Below are 24,330 nucleotides of genomic sequence, written 5' to 3' on the forward strand. Positions count from 1 at the left end.
TAAAATAGAAAATCAATCACGCACGCTGGAAACAAGGTTTATCGAATTTTAACAGAAATTTCGCAAGCCCACGGCGCAACGAGCAACACGCGCCAGCACTGTTTTCGAATCATGCCACATATCGAATTTTGATCTTGATTTGTACGTCGAACCGTTGAATGCGCTGGATATCCGCAAAATGCACGAATCGGATGCGGAGTTTTGTGATGTGCTGATGCTACTACATTGCTTTATGTATCAATTAATATGGAACACGAACCAAATGTGTTCTCTTGGTTTGAGAAGCTACTTACTTGTTCATAAAGTCTCATTCAAATTCAAAATGATAAATATACCAAGTAAGATAAGGCATAGGCGGCAGTTAATTGTTTAAATGCTTTAAAATATTCGCGCCAGCGTATTTCAATGTATAACAGTAAATAACCAACCCGACAGTAGTTTATATTCAAAAATTTCCTTATAAATGGAATATAATTATAAATTTAACGTAACAGCAAGATGAAGAGCGCAAAGACAGCACTCAAAACTTGTCCCTGACTGCAGCACCAGATCCAATTGAGTTTTCATCCACGCTGCAGCGGCCGCCTCGCAGATACTAATAAACTAACTTATCCTGCAAACTACTGGTTGCTTTGTCTCTTAAAGCGGGAGGATTGTCCGACTTGCATCCATCAGCAATCTCGTCCTAACAGAATTAAACTGCTCTTTGTAATTCTTGAGTCGAATGTCGAGTTGTCTCGAATCTCCTTGCTAATTGTCATGAAGAGGAAACGTAATAAAAATGCTACTCTTTGAAGCAAAGGCGGCGGCTCGGAGCGTCTCGGAGGAGCGCATTTTAATAAATTAAAACTGCGCAAAATTCCCATTCCAATATCATTTCATTTTGCCCTTTTTGCGTCCGCTCCGGGGAGCGTCGCTCCTTACATTGATTCTGCTACATCAATCCACCCACGGTTTCGCATTAAAACATCTCGTATTTTAAGAGATGTGTGTACTTTAGTAATTGAAATATACGGACTCAATGGTGGACAGTCGGCCGGTAAAACATTTGCAATCCAATTCGCTAACGAAATAGCGTTGGCGAGTGCTATTCAGCTAGTGGTTTGGAAGTACGAGGGTTCAGTGCACACTACAACTACCCACCACATTAGTTCGTGCTTTTAAGGAAATTTGTGTACTAGATTTTAGTTAGTAATACCAATAAAGAGTGCTTAGTACGTAGCTACCTATAAGAAGTTTAATCAAAACATCACAATAATCTTATCGACCTATATATAATACTAAAAAAGCCTAGTTTCAGAAATTCTGAATAAATGCTAAGTTAAGTCAACGAAATACAAAAGTCACACTCTAATCTATGTTTCTAAGTAATACTTATAATATGAGTTCTATCTGCATTGGTTGTTTAATACGATAACTATAAAATAAAATTTACTTGAAGCTTGTGAAACGGGCCCTTAATATAACTCGGTTAGACGCTTGATTCATTACGCGCTAATCCCTTTTCATTCTAAACCATACCGTCGACTTCATTAACATATACCTCATTTTAATTCCAGGTGCTGTTTATATCCCTGGAGCTGCTGATCTGGCGCAGCGGCGCGGTGGCGCTGGCCAACTGCCCGACTGGCTGTAACTGCAACGACGACACCCTGGTGGTGGTCTGCGAGGAGAGCCGGCTCGACGTCCTGCCCATAGCCCTCAACCCCTCCATACAGCGGCTAATCATCCGCAACAACAAGATCAAGACCATCGACAGCTCGATGCAGTTCTACACCGAGCTGCAACACTTGGACCTCTCCCAGAACCACTTAGTCAATATACCAATGAATAGCTTCGCATATCAACACAAAATACAGGAGTTACACTTAAATCATAACAAGATATCGTCTGTCACCAACACCACCTTCCAAGGATTGACTTCGTTGACTGTGCTGAATCTAAAACGCAACTTCCTAGAGGAGCTGACGAACGGCGTGTTCTCGACTCTGCCCAGATTAGAAGAACTAAACCTGGGTCAGAACAGGATATCGAGAATCGAGCCTAGAGCGTTCGCCGGACTGTCTGCATTGAGAATTTTGTATTTAGACGACAATCAACTCAGCACTGTCCCGACGAATTCGTTTAGTCTTTTGGGCAGTCTCGCAGAACTTCACGTGGGATTAAACGCATTTTCATTTCTACCCGATGATGCGTTTGCAGGACTGAACAGGTTGGCTGTTCTCGATTTAAATGGAGCTGGACTCTTCAATATAAGCGATAATGCTTTCCGAGGTCTTCCAGGCCTGAGAAGTCTGAATCTAGTTGGGAACAGGCTGAGCGTTGTGCCCACACAACAGTTATCTGGCCTTACGAGACTAGAAGAGTTGACTATCGGCCAAAACGACTTCCTCGTCTTAGAAAGTCATTCGTTCAAGGGACTGAAAAACCTTAAGCTACTTGACATCACAGGCGCAACGCAACTTGAGAGGATTGAAAAGGGCGCGTTCGAAGACAATATTAATTTGGAATCTATCACTTTGGCGAACAACAAAAAGCTATCGGTGTTAGAAGACTGCACTCTTCTTGGCTTGCCGAAACTCAAGCACGTTTCTTTGAAAGATAATGCGATTTTGACATTAAGGGAAACTGTTTTCGTAGGCAAAGAACTGAGGCAGTTGGACTTGAGTGAGAACCCTATATTTTGTGACTGTCAATTGCTGTGGCTCGAAGAACTCTTAAACGACAAGAGCAACTTCACGCAAATCCAATGTGCGAGTCCCGAACATTTGAAAGACAAATATCTTAGAACTCTAAATGCTGAAGATTTAGGCTGCGTCCTACACGACACACGACAACAGACGATCATATGCATTGTAGTGGTGGCGTGCGTCGCAGCAATATTCACCATCGTCCTCATACTATACAAATACCGCAAAAGCATGCACGAGAAATTAAAGGACTATAAATGGAACAAGGGTCGTAAAAACTTGGACTATCACAAGCCTATATCGACGGAGGAAGACTGCATAGTGCGGGGCATCCACCCGTCGCAGTACCCCGCCCCGCCCCCGCACACCCCCGGCCTCAGGCCGATTCCAGTGACGGAACTGTAGCTAGAGCTTTACGCCTCGCCGAGCGTGTTCTTCATGTCAGGCGGCCAGGGCTCGACGCGCCGGCCGCCTCGCTCGGCAGGCGGCGGCACGCTGCCCGCCAACGGGTTCACGTACATCGGTGGCGAGGCGCGCGGGCACCAGCCGATGACGCTCAACAATGGCGCGCCTGCGCACCATCTCAATAACGGCTCCCTGCGCTCGCTGCCCGACAAAAAGAATAACCGCAACGGCGTCGTCTGCCACCCGGAAAACTTCCAACGGAACCTGGACACGCGTTACTCCAGGAAGCAGGAGAACGGCTACCTGCGTAACTCTGAGACCATCATTGGGTTCCCGCGCAACGAGCGGGACTATGACCGGGAACACGAGTACAGCGAGCCCGAGTACTCCATCATCCCGGAGAGCGGGTACGGGCGGGCCGAGGACTACCCGCGCTCCTGCTCGCACTCCAACACCTTCAACTGTTGAGAAGGCGCGCTCGCTCCTTCAATCATTTGTGATCTTGTAATTCTAGCAATAAATCTTCATTCCATTAAGTTTCGGACGGTGGCAGCTGTGACGGACGTAGTGCTCTAGAGCGGTTAGTGACTTTAGTATCCGGCCCGGTGTACGTTCGACCAGTGTGGACTATCCTATATCGTATTCATTTTAAAGAGTACCTTTGTAAATTATAAATTTAAGTAGTGATAAATATATTTTTCAACGGGACGTCGATGGGCGGTGGCGTTTGAAAGTGTGACTTTCATTCGGGGCATGCGTACAATGACTAGTCGCGACGAGACACCTCGCTGACGTGAGGCAGCGGGAGAGGCGAGGAGGATGAGGCAGTGGTGGCCGGAGAGTCGAGGCGGGCCGGCGCGGTCCCTTGTATGATTATACATCATGAAACATTGTGATTTGTAATTATTTCTACCAGTGCGGTGGATTTTGTATTTGATTTTGTACAAAAAACCATTCCATATGAAATCTTTTTAATGTCTCTTATTTTTATTTATAGAGTGTGCGTTAAATAAGACACCAATATAAGAAATAAATATTAGAATTAATAAATGTGTAAATATATTTATATTATATTGAGATATTTATAAAATTTAATACGATCTTGTTCTTCTAAAATTATCGTAAATAATTTCTGGGATATACTGTATTGTTTGCTATGTCGACTGATGTCCCTGAATACATATTTCTGTCACTACGTATCGATTATATCGATTATCGATATACCTACCGTGTGTACTCACTAAACTTCGTATTGTGTAGGTAACAAGCACTTTGCAATATCAAATCACCTTCAAATACTTTCTTACGCTCAATCCTAATATTCTAACTTTATTAAGATGTAAAAATGAAACACAATGTCATTGTAACTAAGAGAAAATACTCAATGAAAAAATGTAACTAACTTATGTTTTTTTTCGTAAAATGTATAAATTAATAAATGTATGATCTGTTCGAAATGCCAAATATTCCGAAAATAATCGATTATCTTCTAAAAAATTATATTTCTAATTTCAAATTATTACAATCAAAACTCGAAAATATATTAAATAAGCATAATTAGTTAGCTTGAAACGGAAAAACATAAATTAATAAATCTTTTTAAATGTCAATATCAGAAATAGTTCGTTTTACTGGCATGATTCCTAATTCAAAAACCAGTGTTGCTAGAAATGCAAATCATAACATTCGAGCACAGCGCAGCGCACGCAATCACTCATTCATTAACGGGTCGTACAAGTTAATTATGTGTGTGTTATGAGCTAATTAAGTTTAGCAATCATCACTTTAATTAACTTAATTGCGTCTAGTGAACTATGACAGCGCCTGGTAATCCACCCTCCGCTTTGAATTTAATGCTGCAATTCATTTTAGACATAACCGTGAGCTTGGTAGCTATTGTTTGGGAAATGAGAATATAAAGCGTTTAAAATTCATGGAAATTTTAGTGCAAAACAAAGAAAGGACTGAGATAGTCGATAATGATATAAAACGAAGTTAGTTTTAATGGTAAAATAATAAATACTACATAGTATGTATTTCGAACAGGTTATTCATATCTATGAGACATAACTAAAGGGAAATTTATATACTATTATGATGTATAAATAATTATTTTTATTACACTAACTTTCAGCGTACCTAATGTATTGGCGTTCCAACAAGATACAATATTTAAACTTAGAATTAACACTAGTGTTGCAATAATTAATATTTAAAATCTAATTATAAACAATTAATCGTACTTTTTGAAAATTTTGCATCGAAATATATTATTTAATTCTGGTATAGATAAAATCACACTTCATTATTAATATTTTAGTGATATGACTATTACGTTTTCAAAACCTTTTTTTTGTATCTTGATGGAAGTTTGTCACTTTCTAACATTTTTCTATATTTCGACCTACACGATATCTGCGTCTTCTCGTATTATGTTAATGTAAATATGGAGAAATTAAAGACTAAGGTTTAAGGCATGTGTTGTGCCTAGCGGATGCCTATACGAAGTATACAAGAAAAATGATAAATACATATGAGGAAATTGTGATTAGAGTTACTGACGACATTGTAATAGAAATCATCGGTCATTTCTGTACTTTATTGTAGTTATTACCTACATACAAACTCGATAAATATAACATACCTCAAATTTATATTGTGTTTTATTTATTCATGCTCCCTATTCAAACGAAATATATATGAAACACGGGTTTAGTAAGAACTTTTGCAATATATCTCAATATTAACCTAGATAATGGTGTGACTGCTAATGGGTCAAAGAGGGCTGCAGCTTCACTTACCCTTTAGTTACCGGACCTAGTAGCCCAACCCAACGTCCCGGTGCTTACAAGTCCACTACCACTAGACAAATATCTGGCAAGCAATATTTAATTGCATTAGTAATACAGATTCACATAATCACACTAAGGATTTCAGCGATTCAAATTTGAATCGAATACCGCGAAACGGGATAAATCGCGTAGGGATTAAAAATGCATTAATTTCATTATCACCCCATTTTACTCGATATCGAATAGGGTACGTGCACGAACTATAGGCGGCAGCATAAAACCGATATTAGAGCCACAGTGTAGGAAAAAAAAGAAACTTGCAAGGCAAGTAAACGATCTAAGGTGGAGATAACTTTACATAAAAAATATTGTAAAATAGTGTCTATTATAATCTGCTGGAAACAAATTTTACAATTTCTTTCACATAAAAAAAAATATACACAAACTATCTGGAAAGTTTCTTTTTTTATCCACACTGAGGCTCTTGTGTCGGTTTGTGCTGCCACCTATTGATCGTGCACATTACTTACAAGCAGGGCGGAAATAAAAATATTACTACATCTGATCTGCTCAATCGATTTCTTTCTTGACTTGTGAACGTGAGTAAAAAAAAAACAAACACCTTAATACTTACGTAATTTTTAAGGTAATATACAGATTGTAAAAAGTTCCATTAAATCTCGAAAGAGCGTTATTTCACCCATCAATACGAATGACTCTTACTAATGTACAATTTAGTTAATTATTAAGGTAGGGCATTAGTATTTTAAGGTAGGGCATTGCCCCACAAAGCCCCTCCTAGCTACGGCCCTGAGTGAGTCACTATATAATACAGGGTCACTATAGTTTACCACCGAGAGTTTAGGTCTTAGCCCATCTGACCGGCATAAGTACGGATTGGTAAACTTTGAAATTCTTTTAGAACACATCTCAGATGTTTTCCTTCACAGTTAAAACATTCACCATATAACACACATAACGTTAGAAAAGTTGGAGGTGTGTGCTCTTAGGTTTTGAACCTGCGGACATTCGTCTCTGCAGTCCGTTCTACTCCCAACTGGTTATCGCCGCTTTAGAGGCTAGTGCCCAATACAAACTAGAGAAGTCACATAATAACGCTAGATGGCGTAAAGTAGAAGTATTGATGCTTGTACGCGCAAATATTGGTTACAGCGCAGGGTTGGATGTTAAGTGGCTGAAAGTCCGCCTCTGATTAGTGTGATCTGCGGACTATAGAATGCCTATGTAGGTCACTGTTGTAAGTACCTGAACCCCCTATTAACTATTTTGTTAACTTACTAGTATATTTATCTCTCAATTCCACCGACACGTAAGTCAATTTCCCACTTAACTACAAAACGATAAAAAAATCAGAAAAGTAAAACTGGAGTTTTAGGTGGAAATATTCGTCAAGCATTGGTGATTTTTGGCACATTGTTAGCAGATGCAAAGATGAATATGTAATTTCATTTATTAACGCAATTACAAAATGACTTATAAAAAAAATACCTCCTAGAGTTAGTGTACAGGCTGGTTTCGCTACTTACATACATACATACATACATAGTATCACGCCTTTATCCCATAGGGGTAGGCAGAGACTATAGATTGCCACTTTGCACGGTCCTGCCATACTTCTCGCGCTTCCTCAACCTTCATTAATCCTTTCATGCATTCCGCAACTTTGTAAACTTACCGATTTTGAGTTCTCGTAAATTACATAAAAGTAAATTTATTTTGGAGTAATATCACAAACCACCTTTTGTGAGCATTGCGTTCAGGAGCGTAGCTGCCGCTGTACCAGCGGTATCAGTGATACAGGACCTCCGCACTTTAGGGACCCCTCTTGACCCATACCAACCTATATGTACCCAATTTTCGCACCGACATATTTTGATGTAGAGCCTTTGACAAACTACGTCACTGATTGCGACTTGACTCACAGTTTTATCATGTGTATTCATTAAACTTCGATGCCTATTCTTTCACAGAAATGGCATAAAGATATGAACATGACCCCTAAATTATAGCCCCAAGTTACTTCAACTAGGTAAATATTCCAGAACAACCAATCATAGTACAAATTACAGCTTAGCAATGTTTGCGTCATATCATCTTATCAGCAAAACAATTACGTGACTTAACTTCCATGATTCATTTCGCAAGTTAAAATGTAATTTCTATTGTAACTAAGTTTATGACTAAAACAGTTCAGTTCAATACGATACATACACTCATAGAGTAATTAAAATATTTTTTTTTCCTTTGGGTTAATGTGTGAGATAAGTATACAAAACAGGAACGTCCAAATTAGTATGTTTCTGGGCTCTGAAAAGAACTTTATTGTTGTGGGTCGAAATATGGAGTAGTCACAATGTCTATTCATGACGCAATTGATATTTAATACAATAATTATGAATCTTCATAGTGCGGTTAAATCTTCAAACATATACCAATGGCAATACTGTAGTAGCCAATAGCTATGTAATGTATGTAAACAAGCTGGTTAAGCCTAGCTTCATGTAATACACTGCGACAAAACTGTGGTGAACCGCAGACACAAATATTGTGTTGTGAAACAGACTATCACATAACGCCTATTTATTGCTGCTGACGCAATCCACGTCACCCGCCTTGTCACCCTAGGCACTCATAACAGTAATGCTACATTTGATTAAATACAAAATATCTCAACGTAAACGCACCAGAAAAGAAAAAAGAAAACAAAAACATCAAAATAGTTGTTCATTAATTTATTTTTAGTATGTAACATTAATTACAAAATTGTTCAGCCTTGTGATGGGAGAAGCCGGTTCCAGGCGTATGCAGACATGATTCAGTAAAATAAATTAAATAAACATTTAGCAGGCGCCATTTTGATATTGGAATTATGAGTATGTTTCACTTATGCCGTATAAATTAGAACTTCTCTTCCTCAAGACCATGCTTGAAGAACATCATGATGGGGATTTGTCCACCCTCAACATCTCTGTATTCCATCATGGCAACCATACCGTCACAATCCATGGATTCACCAGTGAAGAATTGAAGCTCCTTAAACCTAGAGAGAATGTCCTTCATTACTTTGTTCATGTTGGTCTTGAATACTTCTACTTGGTCAGGTGCCTTCTCTTCCAATTTGGCTACTAATCTGAAATTGAAGGAAAAATCATTTGTGAATAGGCTGATAATAGAATAAAAAAAAATATATATCAAAGACATACAAGACAACATAATATATTAAGGTAAAATGTTAAGATATTTAGGGAAAGAAAAAAAATACATCTTTCTTACAAATATATTTTAATTACACCAAATACAAAATATATAATTATAAAGAAGGAATTTATTTAGTGCAACTTTTATTTTTGATTCCTTAAATAAGGTGGTCTAGTTATTTAGAAATTTATTTAAGTATTTTGTCATCTCCATTTCATGAACAAACATTATGAGAATGAATGTTTTTTCACTAAAGTTATTTGCTGTTGCATCATAAGCTCCAAAGGCTGGTATTGATGACCAACCGTTGGTATTAGCTTGATGCGGACAATACATAAGACTAAGCCTGTAATGCCTTTACTAAGGATTTAATTCTATCACATTAGTATGAGAATTGATAGCTTATTAAAATTAAGTCATAACATGGCTGAGATTTTGATAAAAATACTTTGGTGACATTTGAGGGTGGCGAATTAATGATCAGAGAGCTCAATTGTCATAATGGAAACCACTTGATCTCAAATCGATTTACACAATCCTACATTTTTCCACATACATTTTTAGAAAATGCAGTCAAACTATATCTATCCAACAATATGTTTATGGACAATCCATAATTTTTTTAATAAATCAAAGTTAACATAATCCTCCTACAACAAAATATATATATACAAGGACACTAATTTTTAAATCATTTTATCACATGATTACTTAATTTTATCATTGGCAATATTAGCACACCTTCCAGACATGTGTTAGATAAGGCTATCAATGAACTATGGCCTAACCTTCCATAATGTTGAAAAAAAAAATGACAATTAAGAAACATCTATAAATCTAAAGCTTTACCAGATCTACAATACAAAATGACTCACAACTGCAGTAATATCATCAATCAATCATCAATTTATGCATATGTATGTCGGACATGTTTTAGAATCTATTGTATTCTAAAAAATATAAGTAGAACCAGGCAATAGGCCTAATCACAACCCACTATTCTCTATTCCGAGAATGGAATATGCACAGAACTATAAGCAAAAGCAAAGTGAGCATTGTGACGTTCCATTATAATAATAACTTTGTTGTTAGTTGTAACATCTAAAAGGCTTCCCAACACTAGACATTACAGTGTCATCCACTCGAACTTCACCTTGAATGATAAGGCCAGTGTCATGGTTTACATCAATAAAGATAAAACATATTGCAAATAATTAAAATTCAACATTCATTAAATTAACACACTGAATAAACAACATACTTTTCACATCCATATATGTATTTAAAATATATAAAATTTATGACCAGGTGGCATAATCATTGTGATGAAATGAGAGTAATAGAATCTTTTTGAGCAATAATTTATGTCTGAATTAAGTTAGCAAAATGTAATACATGATGTATGAAAATTATATTCAATCCTTTGTCTATGCACCAATATGCAGTATGAAAGTGACCTACATATGCCCAGCCTGGGAGCCATTACAATATGGCACTCACATTTGATCAAATATTGGAACTTTCCTTTTTACAATCATTGTGAGACCATGTGTTAAATATAGCTTAATGGATGACTAATCTATTATTTGCTACATTGTCCAATCATAAAATATCTTGGTCACACTGTATGCCAAATTTCAGCTAAATTAACGTACAACAAAATTATGAAGTTTGAGCAACGATTCTGCGCTCTCGAAGGCTATGACGCACCCCATATGGTTTATTGACCTCTTCCCCAAAGCCTATGGTCCGTTTTTCGCACACTACACGTAAAAATTTATTTTTAAGCCACATCATGTTACTTTGAAAAAAGTTAGAGGATCAATGAAGCAAAAGTATTACTCACTTTTTCATATAATCTTTGAGGTATAATGTGTAGGATTTCTTGTCACCGAAGGCGTAGGTTTCAACTAGCCTGTGGTTAAGGACTATGTCCACTCCGCTCTCGACCGCTGCGTCGGTGCCCTCGTCAGCCTCCTCGGCCGAGGGGTTGAAACCTTCGATTTGGATGTCACCCTGTGACCTCGTCACCAGTTTACCGGTAACTTCATAGATCACCTCATCCACCAGTTTCATTTTGTAGGTGTCCGAGAACATCTCGTCACCTGAAACGTATAAACCACATTTTAATCTTCATCTTCAATGCATAGTTTAAAACCTGTGATGTCGATGTGGCATTAAAATATTGTAAATTCACTGATGGGAAACCACTGTCCGACAAACGTCAAAATCACCAGTTATCAACAATATTACATGTAATTTACAAAATATTCACACAAACTTTTATATTATGTCACAATAAACCAAATTACCAGTAATGATATCCTTATAAATTTTCATTTTGGTGGATTAGAGGCGATTAAAAATAATAAAAACCGAAACTACGGCTTCTAGCCCCCAAGAACTAAACCGGAAAGGACTTTTTTTTAATGCAAAAGATGAATCTTGTGTTGCAAGACTTACGAAAGCTTTACGTCAATCAAAATGTGTGCATAACAAAAGAAATACACTCTTAAAAAATATTATACTAATAACATCATATTATTTGAAATTACTTTTATCAAATTAAGTTATATGTGATTTAAAATCTTTTTAGCACCATCCTTTGTTGTTAGTCAGTACTGTCAGTCAATAAAGTATTTTACATGACAACTTGAAACGAAACGTGAAACAAGTTCTAGTCGTAGAAATGGAGAGGAAATAGATGGCGCATTCGCACCTTATAAAATCATGGAAGTATTTCTATATAATTCTACCGTTTGTAGACTATGTGGAGAAGAAAATGATAATGGATCGTTGTTATATTCGTGCGAAGATAATAATCAAAACCTAAGTGAAATTATTAATGCGTATTTGCCAATAAAGGTAAATTATTTTACTGTAACTGTATTGACTACGACAGAAAAGCAACATGGCCGATGTTTTGTGTAATAAACATTTCATTTCCGTATTACATCTAATTGGTTTTAAAATTTAATATAAGTGAAATAAAAAATGTTTTTTTTTAAATCGAATTATGGTTATCATCAGAGGTAAGCAGTATACGTGAATCACTTTTACGTCTCTGCATGGGGTAATATGGCGAACGTCAGTGATATTCAATAGCGCCACATTTGACAGTGAACAGCTGATTTATATTTTGTGTTGTAATATACAGATTGAAAAAATCGGTCTTTACCTTTTATTTAGGTTTCTGATGATGGTGAACTGCCTAGAACTATTTGCCCTGGTTGTACTATACAACTGGAAGCCACCGTAGAGTTCTTGACTCTTATCATTAATGGCCAGGTAAATATCTTTGAATATTAAATTAGTATTCTTATACAATCGAAAAACATAAAAAATGTTATATAAAAAACGACCTCATACAATCTTCATGCAGTAGCTGTTGATATTACATTTAGAAATTTGCGAAAAAATATAGTTGGAATGCTATTACAATATTTATTATAATTCACTTCTAAGGCAATTTTATTTTATCTCATTTCATCAAACAGTAACAAAATAATTGTTATGTAATGTTTATCCAAAATCTTCAATTTAAAACTTAATGAGCTAATGGTGACATTTTAATAATTGAACCCACAAATTTTCCTCATTATTCTTTGGGAAGTAGATGTTGTCAATGATGATGTGGAAATGTATTTTTACTCATTTACTCTATTTTTTATCTCTATACCAAAGCACAATACTAATATATACATGGTCTCATAAACACAAAATAATATTTTCAGAAAATAATCCGTGAACTGCACCAGAGAGAAAAAGAGTACAAAAAGTCAGTTCTAAACGCAACAGTTCCTGAAGAGGCCGTTGCTGAGAAAATTGTTTATGAAGGTAGCATGTTGTTCTTTAAATTATTTATTAATATTTTTTTTTTTTGTTGCAAACTATAAGATGGGCAATGGGCATGCTAATTACTTAAGGATAAGCAATAAAATTGTTGATAAACCATAGTAGCACTCTCGAAGACATAAATTCCAAGTACTTCGTGACTCTCCACTGTGCTTGTCACTGACATTATATGTTAAACTGTATAATGCCCTGCATTTACGCTGGCTACAATGTCTTTCAAAGAGAGCACATGTACAATGCTGCCTAATGGTAGAAATAGACATTGTGGTGGTAACTATATGAATCCTTATTAAGAAACCTTCCTTCAATAATAATCGCCGTTATTTACTCCCCAAAAACATATATATTTATAATTTTTATTCATCTATTTTACATTGTTCTTGAATTACAGTAAATACAAGTGATGGGGTCTACCAAGTAGAACATCCTATTGCTCTCCAAGTTGCTGGTCTAGAGAAACCAAAGCGCAAAAGGGGTCGTCCTCCTAAGAAATCAAAATCCCCTGAAGAGCTCGCCAATCAAGCGGCTAAGCAAGCTGCTAAGCAGGCTGCTATGCAAGCAGCTACGCAGCAGGAGTATTTAGAGAAGAAACAAACTGAGGAAAAGGATTCAGAGCCCACTGGCAAACGGAGAAGGAAAACTCCAACCAGATTCAAGGAAGCTGTTCAGGTATGGCAATTTATTGTAAAATTTTATCTTTATTGTACGGGGTGTTCTTACTTGTGATTAACCCTAATAATGAATTCTGGATTCTTAATGGTTAAAATCTTGTTATCCATAATCTGGTAGTCTATAGAATTGTTAGCAAATAGCTAATTATGGAAGTAAAATATTTAATAATACTATGTTTATTAATATATCCTATTTAAATATTTTACATTTTGTTTATAGGGAAAAGAGCTCGAAAGGATACTCAAAGAAGAAGGTGTGATCACAGGTGATGAGGGCAAGTCAAAGAAGGATTCAGACAAACCCAAGGAGCCAGAAGTGATTGGACACTTAGAGGAGTCGGGTGAACTTATTGTAGTGGGCAGAGGAAAAGGCCGTGGCAGACCCAAAGGTGAGATTGTTGCTCTGTTTGATTAGATTAAAAAGCAATTAAGATCTATAAGTCTACACGTCTGAAATATAAATCTCAACAGGCATAGTAATGTTTTCCAAGCTTATAGTGGAAATAAATAACATTATATTTAAACAACTTTTATGTAATGTGGCAATTAGTGCAAAAGCAGCCTTACACACATTTCTATGTTTTATAACCTAACTATCGCGAATGATTATTACTGATGTAATGCTAAGGTCAAAATGGAGTTACTCAGATGATTTTTTCAGTGTTTGCAATTTCTCAGGCAATGTTGTCCTATGTTTGTCATTTATTTTGTCTTAGGGTTAAGTTAATTTTGTACCGAAGGCCACAAATATAACAAGTGTTTTTATCTGTTCGACATTCGTCAGGGCGCATGCGTCCCAACCGCGAGCAGTGCAGCATCTGCGGCATGCAGTTCTCGTGCGTGGGGCGCTACATGTCGCACGTGGCGGCGCACGGGCCCGTGGTGTTCCGCTGCACGTGCGGCGCGGCGTGCGGCTCGCGGCTCGCGCTCGACCACCACCAGCGCGCCACGCACCACCGCGGACACCACGTCGTGCCCGCGCACACGCTGCAGCACCAGCCCGTGAGTACATAGGAACCATGCCTGTACTATAGTTGTCAATATCTGCTCTATTGATGATTTAAATATTATGATGTAATAAGTGAAAGACCTCTTTATATTGATAACCTTCATAATAGTAGTACTAGTTTTCTGAATAATAATCTGAGTTAATTACGATAACGCTTTCAGTTTTTGCAATAAATATTTTTCATAATGCATAATATACAGGGTGTTATATTAATAGGGTTTAATATTTAAACCAACGTTCAGAGAGGATAAATTCAAGACTCAATATTTTATATTTAATCAAAATTCATTTGGTAATTATCAGGCCTTCTCTGCATTAATTATTACGGCTAATGAATAACGAGTTGAATAATTTATCAATTGATTTTTTTCACACGTTTCCTAATTTAATTAATCACTCGTATAAAATCCAAAATCATATTTTCATTCATACCATAAGCAATAAGCTATAGATTAAAGTTGTATATTGCAGGAACCGGACACTGTAGAAGAACAGTTACCCACAATAACTATAGATCAGACTCCGCCAGAGACAGATGCCGAGGTGTCTGTGGTCGACGACACGCCCGTCATGGACTCTCTGCCCGATCTGAACGAACCGACAGACGTGAGCGAAGAACAAACCATTGTTTTAATAAATACTGAGTCGAAAGAACCAAAACAAGAAGTACAAGATGAATTTATTGAAGAGGATATCGATACCAATAGTGAGTATGAATGTTAAAGTTCACCAGTATTGGATTGGTCTTTTCTATTGACACGCATAGTTTAGAGAGACTTCTAACGGCAAACGCGTTCAAATAATGTGACGTCAGCCTTTTCAAGCGTTTGGTCGTTGCATTGCCTTCACATCTGTTACATTCAATGTTTTATAAGCTTACGAGTATTTGTGATTCAATTTAATAGACAAAATGGTAAACATATTCTTAAAATGTATTCCACAAAAGAATTAACATTTCTGTTATTCGTTATATTTATTAGGCATTCCAAACGAAACAATAGTGGAGGCACTAGCCGACGACAATGTGGTCCAAGAAGTTGAGACGACTACCCAAGGCAAGGTGAAATTGAAATGCCACCACTGTGACAAGACTTACAGCTCAAAACAGAGCAGGTCCTTGCACATGAAGGTGCGTATAAAAAAAATTTAGATGTGGTTAAAATTTTAGGGAGAGTTCGTGAAAAAAATAACTGGGTGTTTCCTGATATGAGTGTATTTAAATAGGCTAAAAAAAATACTTGAATTAATCGTGATTAATTTATCAAAATTCAGAAATATTTTATACAGGCTGTTCCAAAAAGACGGTATATTAAAATGATTTGTGTACAAATGTAAAAAAAAACATATTGAAATTTTACGACAAGCTTTAATAGTATTTATTTCTGCAACATGAACAACTGTTGGGCTCACCGCAACATGTCAGAGCTGAATAAGTGTAATTTTAAGTAAATACAAAAACAATAAAAGTAAGACGACTTGATAAAGGTCGTGGGAACACACTGGATGCAGGGCGCTTGTGAAAAGTCCGTCTTGGTACCTTAAGTGGACAATTAATATTTCCAATTCCTATCTTTCTACTTGATTAATTTCGTTGCGGGATAATGACATTAGTTTTCCCCGAGACTCGCCGAGCTTCACCGCTCGGTGTCATAATGCGTGCCTCTGATCCTGGTTTACAGGAGTTGCAGTGGTGGGTGTGAGGGCGGGAAAGTCTTGGTGTCTTAAGTGGGATTCATGGTGATGTTGTGTGTGTGTGTGTGTGTGTGTGCAGGCGGCGCACGAGGGGCTGCGGCCGTTCGCGTGCGCGGAGTGCGGCGCGCAGTTCTCGTACCCGCGCTCGCTGGCGCTGCACCGCATCTCGCACGCGCGCCGCAAGCCGCAGCCGCACAAGCCCGGCTTCGCCTGCGACCTCTGCGGGAAGGTAACCACACCCGTACCTAACGGGTCAGGCACATCTTAACGGTATAGGCAAGGCAAATAATTCGTCTGTTAGCACGTCAAACTTTATTCTCATTGGTCCAATTTTAGTATAGATCTAACGAAAGCAAATAAATTATTAAAATATAATAATTAGTCATTAATAAACCAGACGGTTATTTTTTTTTTCAAAACAAAAATAAACAAATATAACATTAAATATACAATCATTTAAACCGATAATACAACAGAATATTTTAACTTGAAGTATTTCATACAAAATAGGTTTTATTTGAAAAGCAGTTAAGCAAACCCAATATTCATAAATGTTCTACTCCATACAATGATTAAAGATCAAACTAATTTGAGTAAGTTTAACAAATTTTATCCTGCAGGTGCTGAGCCACCCGTCGTCAGTAGTGTACCACAAGGAGGCGGAGCACGCGGGGCAGAAGTTCGTGTGCAATAAGTGCGGCAAACAGTTCAAGCACAAGCAGCTCCTGCAGCGGCACCAGCTCGTCCACACGCAGCACCGACCCTTCACATGCAAGGTACTGTTTCTTATGACTGCTGAATTAACATGTGCTGTTTAAATATATCACTGTAAGAGAAAATGGAACATCCTGTAGAAAAAAAAGATGCAGATAATCAGTGAAAATTATCATAACTATCTGATGGAAAGTCTTTTTTTATGAATCCGTAAACTTACTACAACTACAAGATTTAATGTTTGAATATTTGTTAGTAAAATTATGAATGGATTTAAATTTAATTGACATATTTTATAAATATATGTCCAAAATTAACATAGATCATTTTTTATGCTGTAAAAATTTACAATATGGTACTTTTAAATCAGATTAGCTCAAGTCATCCTCAGTTTGTTGTGCATTTTTATAGCGATTATCTGTTGCGTGGTGTAAAATATGCAATAGCTAATGAGTCTCGTGTATTGTTCAGACCTGTAACGCGACGTTCAAGACCAGACCGAACCTGATGAACCACCAGCTGCTGCACTCGGGCGTCAAGCGGTATTCGTGCGAGATCTGCAAGCACAGGTTCGCGCACAAAACCAGTCTCACGCTGCACATGCGGTGGCATGCAGGTAATGACTCCATTTGATGTATAACTTCTTATTTTATTTATGTGTTTTAGTAATTATTAAGTACGTACATTATTATTTTTTCATAATAATTTAAAATATTTAGGATTATTTGATTTTACTGATCGGTAAGAGAACTCGTTTATTTAATACTTTTTGTAACCAATACAGTGAATTTTTCAAAGATTAAATACAGTTGTAGTTTTAAGTCAAAAGCAACGGCGTAAGCTTTTTTGTTGTGTAAATACGTTTATAGGATTGATTAACAAGCATCAGTGTTAATGTTGACTAGGCATGAAGCCGTACGTGTGCAAGACCTGCGGGAAGAGCTTCAGCCAGAAGGGCAACCTGGCGGAGCACGCGCGCATCCACTCCGGGGAGAAGCCCTTCGCGTGCGCGCTGTGTCCGCGGCGCTTCACCACGTCGTCGCAGCACCGCCTGCACGCGCGCCGCCACGCCGAGCGCTCGCGCCGCGGCCGCCGCCTGCCGCGCTGCCACCCCTGCGCACGCGCATTCCCCACCGCCGCCGACCTCGCCAAACATAATAGGGTACGCGACACATACCACAATATGTACGAGACAGTCATTTAACTAATTTCTTACATTTTTTATTTTATTCTAAAAAAAGGAGGAGTGATGAGAATATTTTCATTGTTTTAAAATATACGGTTTGATCCTTCAAACCGGATTAAGCCAGAACCTCTGTAGTAATAACTTTAAATCAATATATGCCATTGCTAACGTAGTAATTATCAGAAACAACGGAAAAATGGACAAATTGAAGCATTTGTATTCCAATACTCGGATAAATAAGTATGAACTTTCTGTTTCCATGAACTTTCCAGTTAATCCACGGCCAGATCAGCCTCTTGACGTCAGCAAACCCTCCTCAAATCATCGAGCCGACAATGTACGAAATACAGACGCAAGAGGACAAGCTGTCGATAGAAGAGCCCAGCGAGGATATAGAAGAGAGAGTCATCTATGTCGCGTACAATATGGACGGCACAGACTCGCCAGCTATTCATATACTTAATTCTGAACAAGTGAGTAATAAGGACTTTGAGAATGCCCAGAGAGTCGCACATTGACGTTGCCATTTCTATAGCTTCAGATTTTAGATTTAAAATGCTTTTTGTAATTAGTATATTTTCTCTATTCACTTCAAAATTTCTGATACTGGTGGTAATACGTTTTTGATTACTGGTGGAAGGTCTCTCACATGTGAATCCGCCTGAGTAGGTACCACCGCAATGCCTATTTCTGCCGCCAAGCAGCAGTGTGTAGTCACTGTTGTGGTTCGGTTTGAAGGACATTGTCGCCAGTAAGTAAATACTGGATATAGTGAGACTTAACATCTCATGTTTCAGGATGGCGAGCGCAGTGGAATACCAAACAATACTTTGTAATTCAAGGTATTGGATGGTGTTTCTACTGTTTATGGGCGGTCGTATCGCTTGCCATCAGGCGAACGGCAAGCTCATCTCGTCATTCAAAGCAAAAACAAAAACCTTTTTACTGCTGGTCTAATTTATTTTAGTCCCAATATGCCTTACATTATGGTTTCACCTGTTATTCACTATAATAGAGAGTACAAAGATTACCAGATGGGTTCAGGAGCCCCATATATTTGGAATTGATGGTTAATATTGACGTATGGTACAGGAGGAGTTGGAAGAGGCGCCGAAGTCTTTATCGTCGTGTTCGTTGTTCGGCGGCGAGTCGCTGCTGGCGGCGCCACTGTCGCCCGACCCGACGCACCACGTGCACCCCGCCGACTCGCCCGACCAGCTGTCCACACACGCGGACCACATGCCCGTATGTCACGTATATCAAATATATATTAATCTGTTCAACAGTGTACTTAAAATCTGTACAGTTGACTGAATCAGTTGTTTTCTTTCAATCGATTTAATAATATGATAAATAATTTGTGTTAAAAGTAGTTAGATTATGACAAATTATTGATGAAAATTCTAAAAATGTTAAAAATACCTATCCTATTTGCCAGGTGACGGACGAGCAAGGCAATCCTCTGCATTTCACGATGCAGGACGGCACGCGGCTTGCAATAACATCCGCCGACGGGAAATCGTTACAGGTAATAAATTATTTTACTCATAATTTCAACTACACTTGTATACGTGACTAATACAATATTTTTTTAAATAAAATTACTGTTATGATGTATTTACATACTTTTTATAACTTCAATATAAGTACGCAATCATTCTGTTTTAATAAATATATGTGAATACTTTAGAATTTAAATATCTCGTGGTTGTATTACAGGTGATAACGCAGGACGGACAAACTATACCTGTTGAGATTAACGGATTTGCTGAGGAAGAGGTACGTTCAATAGCTGAATCCATAATTCACATAAATAGGTACATTTTCCAGGGTCTAATTAGTTAAAATAGTGTGACGTCTCAGAAGTAGTAAGAGGTAGGCAGCGATATATCTCGTACAGAATTAAAAATAGATATAGTTTGTGACATTTATACTACTATTTTATTTAATTTGTTCATGTTGTATTGTATGCCAGCAAGACTAATTTTTTATTACTATTTTTTTATAAATCAACTCGATATCGTTTCAGGAGATGCACAACCCCGACACGATAGTCCACCAGCTCAACCTGCAGAAGACTGTGGACGCGAACGTGTCCTCGCCCGTCACGCATTTCTTCACCATAGTCTAATTCTTAGACAACCACCCCATTATTTATAATAATTTTTAGTTCAAATTCTAATTGGTTTTAGCAATATTTAATGTTGCATAATTATGTCGATCTCGAATCATATTATTTATAATTAATAATGAATGCTGGAAGAATGAATAATTATTTAAGAATATTTATTAGTTTATGTTCATGTTGTGATTGTGATAGTTGTGACCATTGCCTTGAGTCGATTGTGCTAATATGTACCTAATGGATATTATAATAGAGCCAGTATTATCGTGATTAAATGTTTAATTTTAATATGCAAAGAATATAAAATTTCAATCGTTCTTCGTTGTTTTATTATAGTCTAGTTTCCAACGGGTTTTCACTTATAATACTGTAGTCATGCAAAGGATATAAAAAAGTATTCGTTTGTCATTGTTTTTATTGATAAAGTTAAAAATGCCTTTGATTTCAGTTGTTCCGATACAAAGCGATACATTAACATTATTGAAAGATATTTCACAGCAATATAAGCATCTATTCTGCATCAGTTGTCATTCGCTTGGCGCCTAGTATCACACGCTCCACAACTAACAAAACATGAAATAAAACAATTAAATAATATGAAATTCAATATTATTTCGTTATGCTTTTTAATAATACAATATATTTGCATACCATATACTATCGGTAGTATATTATTGATGACCAATCATTAAACAATGAAAAAATGATATTCATCAATTGTCGTTTAACATTCTTTTAATAAATAGCTGTATACAAAAAAAAACAATTATTTACAGAATAAGGCAGTACAGTTACCACATAGAATGTGCCTTGTCTTACTTTAGCTATACAAGCGGTAAAAAAATGGAAACTGAAATAAACGAAATGTCAGTTAAACAAAAATCTCGACAATCACCTTACTCTTAACTTGCAGTCAATCGAAATAATCACTAACGAGTTAACATTATAACAGATAAGCGAGTAATGATTAGTTTGTGAACTTGTTACTTTATACGTGAGGGAACAGCTTTACTAAAAAATTTAACGCATCCTAATTATACATCGAGCATACATCCGACAGTTTGGCTGTTACACTTTTGAGACAAAATTCAATTTGGAACGTATCGACCTTCTCACTAATACATATGGCAAACATTGCGCTTATGCACTGAACAACACATTCATACGCGATCAGACGAGCGAGCGAGCCGTGCGGCACTCACCACCACTCACCACCGCTCACCACCACTCACCACCACTCACCATCGCTCACCATCGCTCACCATCTCACCACACGCCGCGCCCGTCCGCTACACTAGTTACAATTACCTATAATTCGATCACTATGACTGCTGAGTAAAAATTATTGATTTATTCTGGACGAATCGGACCGCGCGTACGCCGGTCGACACTCGACATCACACCGTTGCACGAGCGAAACGTAAACATTAAAAATAAAACACAACTCCGTTCTGTTTAATGCACTAACCGACATAGTAATACGTACAATGGACCGTGGCACCGTTGCCCTATGGTAGCGAACTGAAGTGAAGGCTGACTCGTGCCGTCGTGCCTGCGACTAGATAACGTGTGTTACGACGTAGCTTATATAACTAGGGCCATGTCCTTCTTGCTGGGCAGCTGCACCTTCTTGCCCTGCCACAGCGAGTTGTGTATCGTGAACGCGTCGATGGTCACCGTCAGGTGCTTCGTGTGCACTTGCGAGAAACATTTGCTGCCCGAGTTGTATCTGGAAAAGAACGTCACAATATTTTATTTGTTAAAAAATTAAAGCCACTTTAGGGGACGCTACAAAATATGCACTTGGAATCAATAATCGATATAAATCAATTTAAAAATATCGATGTTTTTAAATTACAGAAACCTATTAAATTCTGGGTAAAATATATCGACGCATACAGTATCGATATGTTTGAGTGAATCACCAAACGGAAACATATTGGTAAAAATGTTGTAAACTAACTTGAAGAACTTGTCGAACATGCGGTCGTTGACGTGCTTGGGCCCGGTGCCGTAGAGCTTGGCGACGTGGTCGGTGTCGGGGCAGTAGGAGTACAGCGCGCGGAACTGGCAGCCGGCGTCGCGGAACAGCACGAGGAAGTGCTTGCTCTCGGAGCGCGCGATCTCCTCCAGCACGCGCCGCTTGGCCTCCGCGTTCACGGCGCCGGGGAACACGCAGTACTCCACCGCGTTCAGCATGATGCCGCGGTTCGACTTCGTTGTGGGCTGCTTGTACAGCCGCGGACCTGCACGTGCCGTGGCGAGGGTTACATTACAAACATATTATTATTCCCTTACTTCATAAACTTACAGCATAGCTATTGAATGTTTTGTCACTAAAGATATACAATGGTTTGGAGCTATAAAGTAAATTTTGAGTAAATCTAAGTTTGGGTTAACAATATAAATTCCAGATTTTTTTGCTTCATGTACCGAAGCCTCCAAATAATACAAAAACAAACAATAGTTAAAAAAAACTATCTGTTATTGTTTATGAATAAGGGATGTTACATCTTCGAGCCTAATGAAAGCAAATTTTGTGTTTGATAAATCAAGCTAATATCGATAATCGAAAATTGTCTTTAGCGTGCTTTATTACCTAATTTGCTACCAAACTAAACGTGTATACCAGTGTTTACCAAAAAGAATATTACATAAGAATTTGTAGCATTTTAAATAGCTATTGAGATCTTACTGAAATTGATAGAAGAAAATTTAATGATCATAAATTCTGTAACGAATATATATTTATTTACACAATACTTGCACAACTTGTATTAGTACAAAAAAACAATACAAAATGTATTTTGTGAATGCACGAAACAATGGTTATGCGTGACATTACGTACTTATGTTAATCTCAAACTGTGAGGAAGCTCATGTCAAGCTACGTCGGATGCGTTGTTAGAATGTGATGCTGTCAGATTCAAACGCAAAACCATGCCTTATGATAGAACGTTTCACGTATCGACATCTGTTGTTGGCATGACATCGCTCGTTACACGTGTTGGTATATACTCCGTGAACATCTAACATACGTGTGTGTCTACCTACAGTTAGCTAGAGATTGATGAACCTTTAATCGATCGACGAACTCGATAGCATCTCGCTGGACATAAAAATAAATATAAATAAACACAACGATCGTTTGCGATGTAAAATATATGTCTATAAAGTGCGTTTGGTGCTATAGTAATAGATTGTTATGTCCCGGAAACCATATATCTTCATTTGTGTTTTTGAACAAGTGTATGTATATCGTGTAGTCCCCGGTGTGTGGCGGTGTGTGGTGGCGTGTGGTGGCGTGTGGTGCGTGGTGCGGTGTGGTGCGGCGGTGACTCACCCGAGTAGTCGAGGATGGAGGAGTGCGTGGAGGAGGCGTCGGAGGCGTCGTCGTGCAGACGGCGCTTGCCGATGGCGCCGGGCAGCGAGCCGGGCCCCGAGCCGAGCCCCGAGCCGGGCCCCGAGGCGGGCGAGCCCAGCGCGCGCAGGCCGGGCGAGGCGGCGCGGCGCGGCGGCGTCGCGCGGCCCAGACCCGAGTCTGCACACCCACACGCCGCTCAACAACACGACTCTACCGCGACCAGCCGCCGGCCGCCCTACTCCCCTACTCCCCTACTCACCCACCTCCCTCGCGTGTGTACCGCGGTCTCGCCACGACCCGCCATCAGCAAATATGGTACAACTTGGCAATAATATAAATTGGCGAAGCTGTTGCTCGATGTCATTTACAAGCTTTTGAACATTGTTAAACGCACTCTGTACTATGTTATGTTTAAAGGTAGGCGGCGGCTTGATTTATTGTAATTAGTTTGGTGTACATTAACTAGTATGTACACCCTGAAGCTTTAGTTGCAGGAACAAAATCGATAAAATTACTGTTTTTACAAACAATGTACTCTATTTAAAATTGTAAATATACTGAACGATTTCAAATTCGAAATTATCTAAATATTATATTAAATTAACTGT

The 24,330-nt window shown here is 38.1% G+C and overlaps 5 protein-coding genes across 19 annotated transcripts in view; 3 read left to right on the forward strand and 2 right to left on the reverse strand.

Moving 5' to 3' along the window:
* LOC119188471 (leucine-rich repeat-containing G-protein coupled receptor 5A-like) overlaps positions 1–5,749 on the forward strand; it is a 279,213-nt gene extending 273,464 nt beyond the window's left edge. For both annotated transcript variants that reach the window (XM_037442083.1, XM_037442084.1), the window contains one exon: positions 1,560–5,749. In XM_037442083.1, the coding sequence (XP_037297980.1) occupies positions 1,560–3,095 (1,536 nt within the window). In that variant the 3' untranslated portion in view covers positions 3,096–5,749. The remainder of the gene's footprint in view (positions 1–1,559) is intronic.
* LOC115443405 lies at positions 3,093–5,749 on the forward strand. The gene has a single exon (XM_030168794.2). It carries the CDS (start codon positions 3,129–3,131, stop codon positions 3,561–3,563), a length of 435 nt encoding a protein of 144 aa, XP_030024654.2. The 5' UTR covers positions 3,093–3,128; the 3' UTR covers positions 3,564–5,749.
* Positions 5,750–8,624: 2,875 nt separating this feature from the next.
* LOC115443368 (translationally-controlled tumor protein homolog) lies at positions 8,625–11,645 on the reverse strand. The gene is made up of 3 exons (XM_030168748.2): positions 11,419–11,645; positions 10,953–11,211; positions 8,625–9,038 (listed from the first exon to the last, which is right to left on the reverse strand). The coding sequence occupies exons 1-3, from the start codon at positions 11,444–11,446 to the stop codon at positions 8,807–8,809; spliced, it is 519 nt and encodes a 172-aa protein (XP_030024608.1). The 5' UTR covers positions 11,447–11,645; the 3' UTR covers positions 8,625–8,806.
* Positions 11,646–11,764: 119 nt separating this feature from the next.
* Positions 11,765–20,675, forward strand: LOC115443355 (zinc finger protein 182). Of its 2 annotated transcripts, none has more exons than XM_037441844.1 (17): positions 11,765–11,971; positions 12,296–12,394; positions 12,841–12,943; positions 13,353–13,630; positions 13,853–14,021; positions 14,417–14,634; positions 15,113–15,347; positions 15,622–15,770; positions 16,413–16,562; positions 16,954–17,109; positions 17,519–17,663; positions 17,953–18,209; positions 18,506–18,706; positions 19,326–19,478; positions 19,672–19,761; positions 19,953–20,012; positions 20,263–20,675. In XM_037441844.1, exons 1-17 carry the CDS (start codon positions 11,837–11,839, stop codon positions 20,362–20,364), a joined length of 2,700 nt encoding a protein of 899 aa, XP_037297741.1. In that variant the 5' UTR covers positions 11,765–11,836; the 3' UTR covers positions 20,365–20,675. The 2 variants fall into 2 exon arrangements, with proteins under 2 accessions (XP_037297741.1, XP_037297742.1); XM_037441845.1 differs by lacking the exon at positions 11,765–11,971 and adding an exon at positions 12,052–12,138.
* A 275-nt stretch (positions 20,676–20,950) lies between these two features.
* LOC115443183 (patronin) overlaps positions 20,951–24,330 on the reverse strand; it is an 86,082-nt gene continuing 82,702 nt past the window's right edge. For 10 of the 13 annotated variants that reach the window (XM_037441834.1, XM_037441840.1, XM_037441842.1 and 7 more), the window contains 3 exons: positions 23,702–23,899; positions 22,322–22,604; positions 20,951–22,087 (listed from right to left, as the gene is read on the reverse strand). In XM_037441834.1, coding sequence (XP_037297731.1) covers positions 21,943–22,087; positions 22,322–22,604; positions 23,702–23,899 — 626 coding nt within the window. In that variant the 3' untranslated portion in view covers positions 20,951–21,942. The remainder of the gene's footprint in view (positions 22,088–22,321; positions 22,605–23,701; positions 23,900–24,330) is intronic. The other 3 variants (XM_037441839.1, XM_037441838.1, XM_037441843.1) reach the window with 1 other exon arrangement.

This window comes from Manduca sexta, chromosome 23 (assembly GCF_014839805.1).
Source record: "Manduca sexta isolate Smith_Timp_Sample1 chromosome 23, JHU_Msex_v1.0, whole genome shotgun sequence".
NCBI classification, from domain to species: Eukaryota; Metazoa; Arthropoda; class Insecta; order Lepidoptera; family Sphingidae; genus Manduca; species Manduca sexta.

Excerpts from the sequence above, each read along its gene's own strand:
- LOC115443405 (XM_030168794.2), top strand. The coding sequence starts at position 3,129 with ATGTCAGGCGGCCAGGGCTCGACGCGCCGGCCGCCTCGCTCGGCAGGC.
- LOC115443368 (XM_030168748.2), bottom strand. The coding sequence starts at position 11,446 with ATGAAAATTTATAAGGATATCATTACTG. Across the intron at positions 11,212-11,418 it reads TTATAAGGATATCATTACTG|GTGACGAGATGTTCTCGGAC; the intron begins GTAATTTGGTTT and ends TATACGTTTCAG. Across the intron at positions 9,039-10,952 it reads CTCAAAGATTATATGAAAAA|ATTAGTAGCCAAATTGGAAG; the intron begins GTGAGTAATACT and ends CTTCAATTTCAG.
- LOC115443355 (XM_037441844.1), top strand. The coding sequence starts at position 11,837 with ATGGAAGTATTTCTATATAATTCTACCGTTTGTAGACTATGTGGAGAA. Across the intron at positions 18,210-18,505 it reads ACCTCGCCAAACATAATAGG|TTAATCCACGGCCAGATCAG; the intron begins GTACGCGACACA and ends TGAACTTTCCAG. Across the intron at positions 20,013-20,262 it reads ACGGATTTGCTGAGGAAGAG|GAGATGCACAACCCCGACAC; the intron begins GTACGTTCAATA and ends ATATCGTTTCAG.